The sequence below is a fragment of the Zea mays genome, chromosome 8 (genome assembly GCF_902167145.1).
Source record: "Zea mays cultivar B73 chromosome 8, Zm-B73-REFERENCE-NAM-5.0, whole genome shotgun sequence".
In the NCBI taxonomy this organism is placed as follows: Eukaryota; Viridiplantae; Streptophyta; class Magnoliopsida; order Poales; family Poaceae; genus Zea; species Zea mays.
In genome coordinates, this window is record NC_050103.1 from 162,361,535 (window position 1) to 162,378,012 (window position 16,478).

General features: G+C 48.6%; 1 protein-coding gene across 4 annotated transcripts; it reads right to left on the reverse strand.

Moving 5' to 3' along the window:
• Nucleotides 1-5,837: 5,837 nt before the first annotated feature.
• On the reverse strand, nt 5,838-7,937 carry LOC100193426 (uncharacterized). Of its 4 annotated transcripts, none has more exons than NM_001358731.1 (3): nt 7,394-7,874; nt 6,478-6,623; nt 5,838-6,193 (listed from the first exon to the last, which is right to left on the reverse strand). In NM_001358731.1, coding segments are annotated over exons 1-3 (432 nt in total). In that variant the 5' UTR covers nt 7,678-7,874; the 3' UTR covers nt 5,838-6,191. The 4 variants fall into 4 exon arrangements, 3 of the variants coding, with proteins under 3 accessions (NP_001345660.1, XP_008654366.1, NP_001345659.1); XR_002263908.2 differs by having other exon boundaries at nt 5,877-6,193; nt 6,478-6,634; nt 7,394-7,932; XM_008656144.3 differs by lacking the exon at nt 6,478-6,623 and having other exon boundaries at nt 5,877-6,193; nt 7,394-7,932.
• Nucleotides 7,938-16,478: the final 8,541 nt, after the last annotated feature.

The following is a 16,478-nucleotide window of genomic DNA, read 5'->3' on the forward strand; positions in this document are numbered from 1 at the left end:
GTTGCTACAAAAGGATTTAGCGACTGACCGTCGGTCCCTAACCTTTAGCAACCAAAAGTTGGTACCTAATAAGGGTCGCTAAAGATCAACCGTCGTGTAGTGAATAATGCTTATTGAAAAGAGATGAAGAAAAGGCGGAAAAGAAGTACAACAGTTCCATTCTCGAATGGTCTAGTCATGTTACCTCATAAATCTCATATTAGTACTTTCTATACATATTTAAATATCTCCTCTCAAAAAAATATTCTCCCTATTTAATCTCTTCTCCAACTATTTCCCTATTTAGCTCCGACTATACACTAAAAACTGAGTTATTTAACATTTCTACATCAGTTTTCAGAGTTTAAAAAACATACAACATTTATAGTACCATAATACATGATGATCATGTAATTAAACTTGAAAAGGATTAATTTCACAATTCAAAACATTGATTAACGAAAGGCGAAGTTAGAGCTCCACGTGCAAGGGGGAAGCCGAGCCTCTCCCCCTCCACAATGCGAGGATCCTCTGGAGAGCTTCTCTGGAGCCTGGGCGCGAGGATCCTGCAAGCCGGCGGCTGGAGAAAGGCGAGCGGCACGGCGACCTCCACAATGCGGCTGTTGAAGGCCGAGAAAGGTGAGCGCCTTGGCCTTGTCACAGATATTTTTCTTTTTCATCGATTATTTTTCAATTCAACAATGCTTAGTTCAATGATCTAGTTTAGGAGTCAGTCGTTGCCATAGATTCAATTCAACGATGGTTTTTTTTTTCTTCTCTTCTCACTCCGAGAGTGAGTGAGCTCATCACTTCCTCAACTATGTTGTTTTTCTTCTCACCTACAGACTGATGACTAAGACTCATTCCTGTCAAATGTCTTGACTATATATTTATTATTCTTTCATGTTCATTTACTTTATTGTAGTTACTATTTAGTATTTACATGTCCTGAAACAGTTTTGGTCTAGGATACATTTCGGTCAGCTGATCGATCTCTATGCAAATCGGACCAATTTTAGTCAGAAAATAGGATCATTTAGCAAGAATCAAGAACCAGTTTGCGATATTGCAAGCACCAAGAATCTGTTGAGAGCATTTTTACAGCTTGTGTACAGATCCAAAGTTCCAGGTGAGCCTTTCATGGTCAGCTCGGTTTAGGATACATGTGGATTCAGTCATGGCCTTTCACGTTGTGTATAGCTAGTCTCCTGAATTCACTTCTTTAGTTAAGATATTCCTGTAGGACGACCACCAAGGCTAGGCATTAGTCCATGATTTTCACATTGTGTACAACCTGTGACCTCAGTTCTAAATCTAGTACAAAGACTTATTGCATTTATTGTTATATCAAATTGCTTAGAACACTTCCTCATCTCGTGTAATGAAACTGCATGATTCAGTCGGTACAAGCAATGCTCTCAACATTTAACTGAATTGAATGTTAAATTAACAGACTATGTGGCCCAAGAAGACGACAACGACTTCTTCATTGAAATGGAGCTGTGAAATCTGCCTGGTGGAAGCACCCACCGAGTGCCACTTACAACAACATTTTGCATGGCATCCAGTATTCTTGCTTCATAAAGTTGCAGAAAACTCAGCACTTATTCTAGTTTATGTTTAGAAAGATCATGTGGACAGTGCATTTCTTATTGCATTTTATCTATTTTTTATATGATGTAGCAGTATGGGTATCCTCTGCAAAAGGCACTCTGTCTGCGCCAAACACTCCAACTAGGGACTATGGGCCCTTGTCTGCCAAATGGAATCAGGATAGGGCAGCCCCGGACGAGCACTCCCGCCCAGGGAATCTAGGTGCGAGGTATTTGTCCCCCTGGGTGCAGACTCCCCTGGGTTTCCCTGCCCTGGCTGCCAAAGGAGCCCTCAAACTGTGTGGCACACCCAGGAACCGTTGGAGTGCGAGGGGGTCATGTCGTACCCCCTCTAGGCGATAAGGCATGGCGTTGGAGTAAGTCTTAGATTGTCTCAAATAGGGTGGACACATCAGTCTCCCACTTCTGTGTTAGGAATTTAAATATTTTAAATATTTAATTTATTCTAGAAAACATATCAAAATTATGATGATACACAGGTGTATATATGAAACATTACTATTAGTAACAGTAGAGAAAAGTACGTGGCAAACATGCATATCAAAATTAAATATTTTAAGTATTTAATTTAACTATTAGTAACATTACTATTAGTAACAGTAGAACAATAAGACTGCATTAACGATGCTGACATGCATGCATAGTTTTTTTTTTGTTGTTGTCGAATAAAATGCATGCGCAGGTGTTATAGTATACTACGTACTCATGACGCGCATATGTGCCACGCTGAACAGAAGACCATATATAGCACGGTGGATGAGTCGAAATCTAAAACATGCATTCTAGGTCATTCAATCCATGTAGCACACATTTTTGCCTATCAAATCCTACCATCGCCACCGCAACTGAACATATATGTATGCTAAGCGAATCTTCTTTTCTCCAACAAGCTAGCTTTGCTGGAGGATAGACACACGACTTTGCATACTACTTTAGTGGCTAGCTAGCTACATCTTCATCGCTAATTGTTTGGATGCATGTTCATCCAACTTGCATGTACGGTCTGTGATGAAAAGTTGCGTGTAAAACAATTAGATAGATTCTATACTAACTAGGGGCACTACTCTACTCCCATGCTACGTTCGGCATGTGGATAAAGTTGTGGGCTAGCCTCAGCTGTGCATATAAACTAGCCATCCGTAGGCAGAATTAGAGATGACAATGGATCTCGATCCCTTCTAATCATCTCTGGTTTTTGGACTTCTAAATTAGCCCTTAGGGAATGGAGATGAGAATTTCCTTTCTCCACAAGAATGTAAACAGAGAAAATCTAAACGGGGACGATCCCTATCCTCCGTTCCCCGTGGGACCCGTTAGAATTTCATGTGATGTTTTTTCTATACTAGTTAATGATAAAAATAAATAATTAACTTGTCAAGAGATTATTCATTGTTACAAATATGTTCATTTTGATGTACACATAATGACTTTTTATATATGATAATATGTATAAATGATAATGTTTTATATTAATAAAAATTATATATGTTTTAATTATAATTTAAACGAGGATATGAATCTGGTGGGAGAACAGAGATAGAGAGGAAACATAGCACACGAGCGTTCGGAGGATTCCCAAGGGGAAAAAAAAAATCTTCGCCGGAATAGGAACGGACTGACGGGGAGCTATAAATAATTCTCCCGTTGCCATCTCTAGGCAGAACGCAGAATCTTGTCTAATCCCGACGCGGGCACTATCAGTTGGGCTGGGACTTGGAACCAGAGCTCCAGCCTCCAATCCAATCAAACAACGCTTCCATTCCATCCTAATACAACCCGCCACTATATAAAGCTGGCTCACGTGAACCCGGATCTCAGATATATCTCGCCGGCACGCAAAGGTCCCAGCCGCTCATCACCTTGCCTTGCAAAGCCCGTGAATGCGTCGAGCGGCAGCGATCAATCATGAATGCCAGGTCCCAGGTGCGCATCCGTTGCCCCGACGCTGGAAAAATCTACGAGACTTTCACCGCGCTACAATCCAATCTACGAGACAAGCAAGGAGTAGGACAGCTAAAATCAGAGAATCTAGCACGTCGTAATACTATTATTCTTCAATCACGTCAACGTGATCTCAGTAAATAAACGCGATTTACATATATAATTTACATTGGACCCATTTTTACCATATGAAGTTAACCGTCCGTGATCAAATTTGTTGCCTCGCTTATTAGGATATGATCCTTCCGTCCGCCCCAAAATAGTAGCGGTTTTAGCTCTTGTTTTTTATATCTATATTCAATTTGATGATGATAAATATATATATATATATATATAATATACATTAAGTATTGTATAAATACAGTAATTTTCTAAAGCAGAAACAGGGAGGAGCCAATTTCTTCATAAAGAAAAATAGTTATGTAAACAAGACCATACGCTCTGGTAAAGTCATGACACTTGCAAAGCATCTACATGTTCTATACTTTTTTTCCACATAAATAATTAAGTAAAATTACAACACAGCGCTAGCTAGTTGAGAAGTATGCTCATGACATTTGCATGGTGGTCACAAAATTCAAAAGTGTCAAAAGCTGTCCGTTCCCTGAGTGGCACAGCGGATGTCAATTTCTACTCTTGTTACATGATCAGCTATGAGCTTATATATGGTAACTCTATGTATGTACGTATTTCTTCCCCTTCAAGTTTCAAGACAACAGCTGATATGTCAACTTTAACACCAGCTAGAGGGGGTGAATTGCTAAGATAGTAAAACGAGCAATATTTTGATGTGAATTCAAAGTGTTGTGCTGTGCACATTTATTTAGAAAAGTTCAGTCAAGACAGAATGGACCATCATCTCGTATCAGGAGGGGAAAAAGAGTGGTCCAACATGCAGTATAAATGCATCAATTTGGTATAAATGCAGTATTATACCAGGATTAGAAGATTCAATTTAGTATCTTCTACTATAGCTGTAAACCCACTATATGCATACGATAATTTTTTATATTGGCCGAACCGGTATATATGATAATTCTTTGTATTGGCCGGACTAGCATATAAGTGGTGAGTTTACCATGATGGACTACCGTGCGAATGCATCGGCACGCTCCACAACTATTTCATGCACACCCTGTTATGTTATGTCTATCAGTTGGTCGCCATACTCATTTACCTTTTCTATCATCTAGCTCTCGTGGTGCCTCACATAATTTTGGCTTAATACATGGTGAACTATGGACCTCGCATGTTTCTAGCGTCTCTAGCTATAAGTATTGTTTTGTTATTATTGATGATCGTTCCCAATTTTTCTGGGCATTCCCTTTGCACCTAAAGCCGGAAACCTTTAGCACTATTTCCCAGTTTTTTTTATATGTGTGCACTCAGTTTGGCAGTTGGCACTACCATAAAACCCATCCAATGTGATAAACAAATCTTTTGGAAGAAACATGTTAGAGGAGGATTATCTAGTTGGAATAGAAGGCGTCGGCATGCATCCCAACCAAGGTGGTCTGAATCATCATTAACTCAAATTTGGGTGTATTTTTTCATAATAGAAATCGTGGATTTCAAGTACTACATAATGAACCAATTGCAATGGTTCTTACTGTTGCTCCTAAATGGCTTCCGTTTTCGTTTGAGTGGGAACATATGAGGCCATGATGACCGATATATGACTGAATTCTGAGAATCAGATTTATAGTACTATGATGCAAGACATAAACAAATCACTTATGCCATCAAAATGGTGCACATCAATGACTGACTGAAAAACCCAGATGTCCATCCTGGCGCAACAAGTGCAAAACTACAACAAATAGACAGAGTATCAGTAGCGATGGAAATGCATGTTCCAGTACATAGTTGTGCATTCTGAAAGCTGGTGAATTTCAGAGCTGTTTTTCGTTCTCTTCTATATGTCCTATTTACACTAATGATTGTGCAGCTCACTTTTCAGAGTAAAACCATGTACCACTGGGGTTTTTTTTTTTGGAAAGAACATACCAGCTGGTGCTAGTAGCAACAAGAAACGGTATGTCTGCATTTTCTTGTTTCACAACCAGGAAATAATTTCAGAGAGAAACCCAAGGGGATAAAGAAAGTCATCATGGCAGTAAGCCATATTGCGTATGGTTTTCATAAAATAATTACCAGAGTCCTAAATCTCTGGTAAGGGAGAGAGTGACATTTGGATATATCCTAGTCACATCACTCTTCATTTTCAGAACACAATAACCTCTCTCATGGCAGCAATGATGACTGAAGAGTCATATAAGCAAAGAGAAGTACAAGAGGTCTTCGAGAAATATGTACCAGGCTCATAATAAAGGTAAACAGAGCAGTTCAAAGGGCTGCTTCATTGGGCCAAACATAAATATAATGCATTTGTGAGACCTTATTCTCTGCCAAACTACATGAAAATTCCTCTGAACTCATGCATCTCATCGGATTTAAGCTTATATCCTCGTATACACAGAACAAAATAGTTAACCGGCAAAGAAGCTGATTGACAAAAGGATCACAGCAATATAATTAATAGTAAAGATTTCTGAATCCCAAATGGCTGAGATGCCAGACCGTCAAACTGGGTGCCCCATACTTCTGGAATTGTTCTTCTACCAAGCAGCCATCGACCCTGCACTTTCCAGTTTGAGTTCCTGTCGTCAAGTGTTCAAGTCAAAGTAGTCTTTGAGTTGGTTATAAGCATCCAGGAGATTAAGCATAAGTATATCAAAAGGGAACTTCTTCAAAAATATATATTTGAGGAGCTGTGTTGTGGTTGTGCCAACAATTATCTACGCATTCCATCCTTAGGAGGGTAACCAAGTTAACAAGCTGTGAATCTACATGGCCCAATAGTGGCAGCAGAATCAGAATAAATTTACACGGAGAAACCAGGGCAGCATGAAAACAATCAGTAAACTTGCTAACAAGAAATTACAGAAGGGCTGCTGTCTCCAACAATGGCTTTCCCTCTCCTCAGTAGTTTGTGCGTGTGCCACTCTTCGGCCATGCCACTGCTCCATGAATTTTTTCACTTCCAACCCGGTGATGTTTTTGGCATCTGAACCACATATTTCACAGCGCCTGCATGGCAACTGAAGCTTTAAAATTCTTTAGGTCACTTGTCACAACTCACAAGTTCCAGAGATTCAACGACACATCAATAAGATATTGTGAAAGCATGAAGATAATAAATAAAGCAATAAAGCAAAGTGCTGCTAGCTGCAAACTACGAAAACCTTGCTGAATCAGTTGGTCTTATAACAGTGTCATGTGAAAAGGCAAGCAGCTTGCACAAGAGAGTGACATAAAGCCTTAAGGCAGTCACAGATCACCGATGCAAAAACTGAAAAGTACAAGCCCAGCAAACAAAGCGCACGAATAAAGTTCTTTGCTTCATCTACGCCATCAATTCTCCACCCCCACCCCAAAAAAAAACAATTTTTTTTTTGCTTTCGTCAGTATACTTGAATGCTCGATATTTGAATCTGCGGCTTCAGATATAAATAAATAGTCGATGCACAAAAGGCATACTAGTGTTAGTGTAGGGTTGCAGTAAAAACTGCATTATATTGTTCCGGCTGCCCCGTGTGAATTCTAGAGTTTCCCTGAGAAACTGGTATAGCCCTAGAATATTCAGATCAAAATAGTCCTTTACAAATTACAACGAGTTAAGTCATCACTATTCACCGTAGGTGAAGTCACAACGCCCCTACAGCCCCTGTACCGTTGCAGGCTTGCAGCACTCGTTAGGGAATTAGCGCAAACACCTATCCCGCATCCCAACCCCAGATCACTGCATATACCAAAGCTAGCGAGCAACAGGGTCCAGGACAGGATGGAGCGAGAGATACCTATCGCCCTTGATCCTAAACCACGCCTCGGCGCATTGCTGGTGCGCGGCGCCGAGCTCGTCCTTGCAGCCGCAGCCTAGCAGCATCACCTCGGAACCTGGCACCGCTGACTCATCGTCCTCAGGGCCGAGGTGGCAGATCCGGCACCCCAGCCCGGGGGCCTCCGCCGGAAGCGGCTCTCCCTCGACATCGATGACAACAGCATCCGTCGGGAGGACGGTGGCAGGGATCGGCGGCGAGGCGCCGGCCGCCGTGGGCGCGGCGGCGACGGCGTCTCGCCGCATGCGCCGGAGCGGGTCAGGCCAGCGGGTGGGTGCGTGCCGGCCGCGGCGGTTCCGGACGGAAGCTACGGCAACGGGCGGGCGGGCGAAGCGGAGGCAAGGGGCGGTATATGAGAGGGAGAGCCGGAGAGGGACGCGTGGATGGTGTGGGTGGCTTCGATGCGGGCGCGGGAAGCGCCGAGCCACCGCACGGGCGGATGGTGACCGTCTGACCGTGCCCGGGCCGGCAAGAGATGGGAAGGAAATGGCAAGCCGGAGTGCCTGACGGCTGACGCTAACGGCGTTTGGGCTTTTGTCGGGAGTCGGGACTTGGATGGATGCCTGCCGGCGCGCGCATTGGGATATCACGATGCGTCCCGACTCCCGATTGTTTGAGCTTTTTCAGGTTATGGCTGCCAAAAATTGATGTAGAGTGTCAAACGCTTTAGCTTTTAAAGTTGTTTCTATAATAACTACTTTGGTAAAAAAAATCATCCAAAATCAATATGAATATAGAATCGGTCGAGTCGTTAACTTATCATGATAATAGGGATCCATCATTTTCTAGATCTCGAACCCTTTGAACCACTTCATCCATCTCCGTATGTAATCCCCACGATACTTAGATTCTTCAAACACCTAGATTCTCTTCTCCGCCAGATTCTCAGAAAAGCTGATCATTTCCACGATGCATCGACTGTACTACCGAACTCATTCGAGAGTTGCACGTTGGAGTACGGGCGTACAACCACACTACGAGTCTATGACAACGGCCGTTTTAAGTATGACATAGTGGACAACTTTGTACAACTTGAACTTTCAGCACTCATATGCTATTATATGAAATATATTTTAGAATGTACTAGGTTTTTCAATAATAAAATAAACCGGAGTTGTATCTAATGTGAAGCGGAGTAAGGCTGGCTGCAGCGGTGACCGTCGCCAGTCCCCTCCCCATGCATAGTGGCTGCAGGGGGCACCCCACGCCCACAGCGCTGCCCCCTATAGGCCCCCTACGCGTCGGCCCCCTTCTCTCTCTATAGATAGCGTTTCACTGTTCACTCCCTTCGGCACTGTTTATTCCTGTAGCAGTGGGTCAACGAGTAATTGTTAGTAGACGAAAAGTAGGTATAGGAAATGATATTTTATGGTTGTAGTAGGTATAAAGAGAGTATTTAGGGGGAACCGGTGTGGGAGATGAAAACGTAGGAGATAAACTGTTGATGATGTGACACAGAAAAGTGATATAGGAGGAGAAATTTAGAGTGAATCACTGCGGATAGTCTAACATGCAAAAATCGAGTCAGATCCAATTGTCTACAATGTTTTTCAATCGGACGCCTCACGTCTAGCAATCTTCTTCTGGTCCCACCAGATCCGGTTCTCTCATCTCTAGTCCTTCGCTCCAGTGGCACGAGATGAGAGTAGTGTTGCGAATATGGATCGGGCTTTTTTGGCCAGCATGAGCACGTTCCAAAAACAGGAACCTAAAACATGGTCCAACACAAAATAATATAGGGCGGGGCTAGCATGGCCCGAAGGCGGCCTGGATCGGGCCTCAAATTCCGGCTCGTCGGGCCCCTAACACGTCACACACGCATGGGCCGAGCTTGGGCTGGCACGGCCCAATGGAGCACATATTGTTTAACTTCTTTAATTTAGTAAGATGTAAACTTAATATGATTGTAATATTTGGACTTTATATGGTCAAATGTTGCTCACATTATTTAATATCTTTAATTTAGTAAGCTATAGACTTTGTGTGGTTGTAATATTTGGATTTTATGTGGTTCAAATATATGGACCGAGTTTGGACCGACACAGTCCAATAAAGTCATGACGTGTTTTATGATCAGAGTGGACCACTGTTTCTACACTTTAGACTGACACAACACGATCTAAAAGTTTTTTTTGAACTTTCTTGATCTAAGCCAATTTGATCCCAAGCACGTTGGGCCGGACCTATCCAATTCACGGCACTAGATGACTATGGAAGGCAATGGCAACTTGGCAAGCCAGAATGCCGGACATGAATGGCATTTGGGCTTTTGTCGGGAGTCGGGACTTGGATGGATACCAACACACATAAAGATGTATCGTATCTAGCGGCTTGCCACGATGCACCGTTTGCTCTGTCAAACTCACGTTGGAGTACGGACGCCTAAACTTTTAGCACATGTTCTGTGAAATATATTTCGCTGTGGCTTAAATCAACCAGCTTCTAATTTTTCTATAGTGTTTTGTCTATATGAATTACAGTTGTAGTAGTTCGAACGACTTTCATCCAGCCGCGGGGAACAGGCTGCTAGGTTTTTTCCAATAATAAAATAAACTGGACTCTCGAGTGCCGCCGGCGGCCATTGTTCGCTACGACTTTAATCCACCAGCTTCTGCTTTTTTACAGTATTTTGTTTATATAGATTACAGTTGCAGCATTCCAAACATCTTTAATCCAATTACAGCAAATAGCATGCATGCTCTCCCACCACCGCCTCCCATTGGTTGTTGCCTCCACACTCTGCCACTCTCGTTTGCCGCACCGTTTCTCCCTCTCACAGTCTCACTGCGCTTGTCCGCGTTGTACCCACCTCGCAGCACCCAGACCGTCGAGGGGGCGCCCTAGGGGGAGGCGCAGATAAAGCTCCCGCTCGAGTCTCAACCAAGGTTTACAAAACCGATAAAACCGGCGGTAAACCATTCAAATTTGCTCCAAATTTAAAAATTTTGAAAAAAATCATAAAACCGAAACCGCTGGTAAACCGTTTTTAGACCGGTAAACCGTTATTTTAGACCGATAAACCGTTATTTTTTGCCGGGAAACCGGATTTAATGCCACAATTGAGTATTTAGTGGTCAATTTAGCTATATTAATCTTGTTTAATGTTATATGCTATATGTGAAGATGTTATATGCTATATATGAAGATGAAACTCGTAGCTCAAGTCAAGTTTAGGCATTTAGTGGTCAATTTCGGTTTCATTTCTTGTCCAAAATGGATTCCGTGGATCAAGTAGCTTCAGTTCTTCTAATAAGTATCCGTCTGAACAAGACTCAATCTAGAACCCTTAGCTCTAGTTCTTCTGTATATGTTCCTAGGATTTGCTGACTAGGAGAAAAGTTCAACACTTGGTGAGGTGCACATGCAATACACAAGCACCACACACACATACCGGTATGTTATTTTTACTTTGTGGATAAGTATTTGTTTGCCGCTCTTGTTTTCTCGATAATGTATCTCATATATTTTGTATAGATCTATCACTATCACTATGACGGATTGGAACAATATCACAATACTTCCAACAAGCCTAAGTACTATCAATATGACTCGAGCTGAACATGTGATTATTGTGAAATAAGTCAACCTATGTGTCGTTGCCTCGTTGGAGAGTTGTAAAAGAACTTGTATTTGATTATTGCGGAGTTCGCTGGTTGTTTGTTGCAAGAGAACTAGAGTTTGTGGTTGTATATGCATGTTGTATGTTATTTTGGTGAACACATGTCGTGTGAATCAATTAATATTTACTGTGCAATGTGAATTGAGCAAACTACAAATAATTCTTTTCAAAAAAATTCATTTTTCTGTAAAAAACAACAAAAATCAGTTTGTTTCGCGATTAACCGACGGTTTAGAGCGGTTTTTCGCTGGTTTTTCACCGGTAAACCGGTTCGAATTCAAATTGATTTGAATTGGTCAAACCGGTCGGTTTTTACCGGTTTACCGACGGTAAACCGTTACCGATGGGTAACAGTTTTTTAAGGCTAAACGGTTTTGTAAACCGTGGTCTCAACCACCTCTTTGTGCCGCACAGAACAACCGTGGATGTGGGGAACCAGGAAGCCGTGAGCGGTGAACGTGCCAGTGGACCCATACGCGCGAGGCGAGCACATGTGGTCAATTCAGATTTTGTAAAGAGCAGTGTGCGTCCCGATGACTGTCCTTGTGACGGTCATGCAGAGTTCGCACTCATAGCCTTGTAGGCCGGTCCAACGTCGAAAAATGGTTGCTGCTCAACTCGTTTGTCCGTCGCAAGCGTCTTGTCCTTACCTCCAATAAGCCTGATAGGTTATGCTTTGCCTACGTTAGAGCATGTACAACCCAAATAAATGTTTCGTATCTTAAAAGGTATTAAAGACAAAAGTGCCAAAAAATATAAAAGACGGTATCTTGATGAAGGAACGTATCTAGCACGGTTCTCTAAATCTAGATACGGTTCCACTCATACAACTTATATAAATGAGTCGTATCTTCAGGGGTTCTAATGAATAAGATACAAGGTTTAATAGATTTAGTTGTATGAATGAGTTTGTCGGGGACCATAATTAGGGGTACCCTCAAGACGCCTAATTCTCAGCTGGTAACCCCCATCACCATAAAGCTGCAGAGGCCTGATGGGTGCGATTAAGTCAGGGATCAGTCCATACGAGCGACTCGATCACGCCTCGCCCGAGCCTAGCCTCGGACCAGGGCAGCCGACCCCGAGGGATTTCCGTCTCGCCCGAGGCCCCCCTCCAACGGCGGACACGTCTCCGGCTCGCCCGAGGCCTTGCCTTCGCTAAGAAGCAACCCTGACTAAATCGCCGCGCCGACCGACCGAGTCGCAGGAGCATTTAACGCAAAGGTGGCCTGACACCTTTATCCTGACGCGCGCCCCCCGGCAGAGCCGAAGTGACCGCCGTCACTTCGCCGCTCCACTGACCGGTCTGACAGAAGGACAGCGCCGCCTGCGCCACTCCGACTGCAGTGCCACTTGACAGAGTGAGACTGACAGGCAGTCAGGCCCTGCCAAAGGCGCCATAGGAAACTCCGCTCCGCCCGACCCAGGGCTCGGACTCGGGCTAAACCCCGAAAGACGGCGAACTCCGCTCCGCCCGACCCAGGGCTCGGACTCGGGTTAAGCCCCGGAAGACGGCGAACTCCGCTCCGCCCGACCCAGGGCTCGGACTCGGGCTAAACCCCGGAAGACGGCGAACTCCGCTCCGCCCGACCCAGGGCTCGGACTCGGGCTAGGCCCCGGAAGACGGCGAACTTCGCTCCGCCCAACCCAGGGCTCGGACTCGGGCTCAACCCCGGAAGACGACGAACTCCGCTTCGCCCGACCCCGGGGCTCGGACTCCGCCCTGGCCTCTGCCGAACGACTTCCGCCTCGCCCGACCCAGGGGCTCGGGCTCGGCCTCGGCCATGGAAGACAGACTCGACCTCGGCTTCGGAGGAGCCTCCACGTCGCCCGACCTAGGGCGCAGGCCAGCCACGTCAACAGGAAGCGCCATCATCGCCCTACCCCGAGCCGGCTCGGGCCGCAGAGAACAAGACCGGTGTCCCATCTGGCTAGCTCCGCCAGATAGGCAATGATGGCGCCCCGCAAGGCCTGTGACGACGGCGACTCTTAGCTCTCTTACGGAAGCAGGAGGACGTCAGCAAGGACTCAACCGCTCCGACAGCTGTCCCTCCGCCAGGCTTCGTTGCTTCTCCGACAGCCACGACATCACACCAGCTGGGTGCCAAGATCTCTCCGGCTGCCACATTGGCATGTACTTAGGACGCTAGCTCTCCCCCGCTAGACACGTAGCACTCTGCTACACCCCATTGTACACCTGGATCCTCTCCTTACGCCTATAAAAGGAAGGACCAGGGCCTTCTTAGAGAAGGTTGGTCGCGCGGGGACGAGGACGAGACAGGCGCTCTCTTGGGGCCGCTCGCTTCCCTCACCCGCGTGGACGCTTGTAACCCCCTACTGCAAGCGCACCCGACCTGGGCGCGGGACGAACACGAAGGCCGCGGGATTTCCACCTCTCTCACGCCTGTCTCCGGCCACCTCGCTTCCCCCCTTCGCGCTCGCCCACGCGCTCGACCCATCTGGGCTGGGGCACACGGCACATTCACTCGTCGGCTTAGGGACCCCCCGGTCTCGAAACGCCGACAGTTGGCGCGCCAGGTAGGGGCCTGCTGCGTGTTGACGAACAGCTTCCCGTCAAGCTCCAGATGGGCAGTCTCCAGCAACCTCTCCGGCCCAGGACGGTGCTCCGTTTCGGGAGTCTTGAGTTCATGTCCTTCGACGACAGCTACGACATGATACTCCTTCCACCGCCGCGCGACAACGACAATGGCGGCCGACAACCCGCCCGCCGGCGGCGGAATCGACGACATCTTCCCCGCGTGGTGGAAGAACAACATTCGAGCTCGCCCCGTCCTCTCCCCCGCCAACGGAGGAGGAGGCGGGGCAACCAAGGCCAAGCGGGAGGCCGCGCTTCGTCGGCTGTCGAGCGAATCGACATCCCCAGCCCCCGTTGAGGCGCCAATCCCGAGCAAGCGGACGACGCTGGCGCGCTCGCGGAGAGCTTGCAGGACGTCGCCCTCGTACTTGAGACGACGGTGCAATCAGTCCCCGGCGTGACTATGTCTCTGCTCGTCGACCAAAAGGTACCGACTGATTCCCATCCTACGTCATTTCGACTCCGCCTCAACCCGCCTAGCGACCTTGCTTTGGCGGGCGCTCTCGTTGAGGCGAGTGCAACCCCTCTGGGGTTTCGCACGCGGTCGCCTTAGGACCGGTTGACGGACGTCTCGACCTACGGGCCCTCTGGGTCCGAGGAAGATGACGATCCCAGCATCTGTTGGGATTTCTCTGGATTTGGCAACCCCAGTGCCATGCGGGACTTCATGACCGCATGTGACTACTGCCTCTCCGACTGTTCCGACGGTAGCCGCAACCTCGACGACGAGGACTGCGGCCCAAGCCGCGAATGTTTCCACGTCGAGCTAGGGGATCCCTCCGAAGGCAACCGTCTCGGCATGCCGGAGGACGGTGATCTCCCTAGGCCGGTGCCTCGCGCAGACATCCCGCGGGAGCTAGCTGTGGTCCCCGTTCCGGCGGGGGGTCACGACCCACAGCTCGAGCAAGTCCGCGGGGTGCAGGCCAGGCTCCACGAGGGAGCAGGAGCGCTTGAGCCGATCCGCCGGGACGTCGGGCAGGTATGGGCGGGCCAACCCCCGACCGGAGAAGTACGTCACCTGCCCCAGGGTTTCCAGCACCGTGTCGCCAACGACGTCAGGGTCAGGCCGCCACCCGCATCCAGTGGGGTCGGTCAGAACCTGGCAGCCGCAGCGATGCTCCTCCGCGCGATGCCGGAGCCATCAACCACCGAGGGTCGGCGAATCCAGGGAGAGCTCAAGAATCTCCTGGAAGGCGCTGCGGTCCGACGGGTCGAGAGCTCTGCCTCCCGAAGGCAGGGATACCCCTCGGAACCTCATGTCGCGACTTCCCGATTCATGCGGGAAACCTCGGTCTACACCGGGCGCACGCGCAACACCGCGCCTGCGGCCCCGGGCCACCTCGGCAACGAGCACCATCGTCGCGACCGTCGGGCCCACCTCGACGAGAGGGCGTGCCGAGGCTACCACCCCAGGCGTGGGGGACGCTGCGACAGCGGGGAGGATCGGAGTCCCTCGCCCGAACCACCCGATCCGCAGGCCTTCAGTCGGGCCATCCGACGGGCGCTGTTCCCGACCCGGTTCCGACCCCCGACTACTATCACAAAGTACTCGGGGGAAACGAGACCGGAACTGTGGCTCGCGGACTACCGTCTGGCCTGCCAACTGGGTGGAACGGACGATGACAACCTCATCATCCGCAACCTCCCCCTGTTCCTCTCCGACACCGCTCGCGCCTGGTTGGAGCACCTGCCTCCGGGGCAGATCTCCAGCTGGGATGATTTGGTCCAAGCTTTCGCCGGCAATTTCCAGGGCACGTACGTGCGCCCCGGGAATTCCTGGGACCTCCGAAGCTGCCGGCAACAGCCGGGAGAGTCTCTCCGGGACTACATCCGGCGATTCTCGAAGCAGCGCACTGAGCTGCCCAACATCACCGACTCGGATGTCATCGGCGCGTTCCTTGCCGGCACCACCTACCGCGACCTGGTGAGTAAGTTGGGTCGCAAGACCCCCACCAGGGCGAGCGAGCTGATGGACATCGCCACCAAGTTCGCCTCTGGCCAGGAGGCGGTCGAGGCTATCTTCCGAAAGGATAAGCAGCCCCAGGGCCGCCCATCGGAAGATGCTCCCGAGGCGTCAACTCCGCGCAGCGCCAAGAAGAAAGGCAGGAAGAAGTCGCAAGCGAAACGCGACGCCGCCGACGCGGACCTTGTCGCCGCCGCCGAGTACAAGAACCCTCGGAAGCCCCCCGGAGGTGCTAACCTCTTCGACAAGATGCTCAAGGAGCCGTGCCCCTATCATCAGGGGCCCGTCAAGCACACCCTCGAGGAGTGCGTCATGCTTCGACGCCACTTCCACAGGGCCGGGCCACCCGCAGAGGGTGGCAGGGCCCGCGACGACGACAAGAAGGAAGATCACCAAGCAGGAGAGTTCCCCGAGGTCCGCGACTGCTTCATGATCTACGGTGGGCATGTGGCGAACGCCTCGGCTCGGCATCGCAAGCAAGAGCGCCGGGAGGTCTGCTCGGTGAAGGTGGCGGCGCCAGTCTACCTAGACTGGTCCGACAAGCCCATCACCTTCGACCAAGCTGACCACCCCGACCGCGTGCCGAGCCCGGGGAAATACCCGCTCGTCGTCGACCCCATCGTCGGCGACGTCAGGCTCACCAAGGTCCTGATGGACGGGGGCAGCTGCCTCAACATCATCTACGCCGAGACCCTCAGGCTCCTGCGCGTCGATCTGTCCTCCGTCCGAGCAGGCGCTGCGCCCTTCCACGGGGTCGTTCCCGGGAAGCGCGTCCAGCCCCTCGGACGACTCGACCTTCCCGTCTGCTTCGGAACGCCCTCCAACTTCCGAAGGGAGACTCTGACGTTCGAGGTGGTCGGGTTCCGAG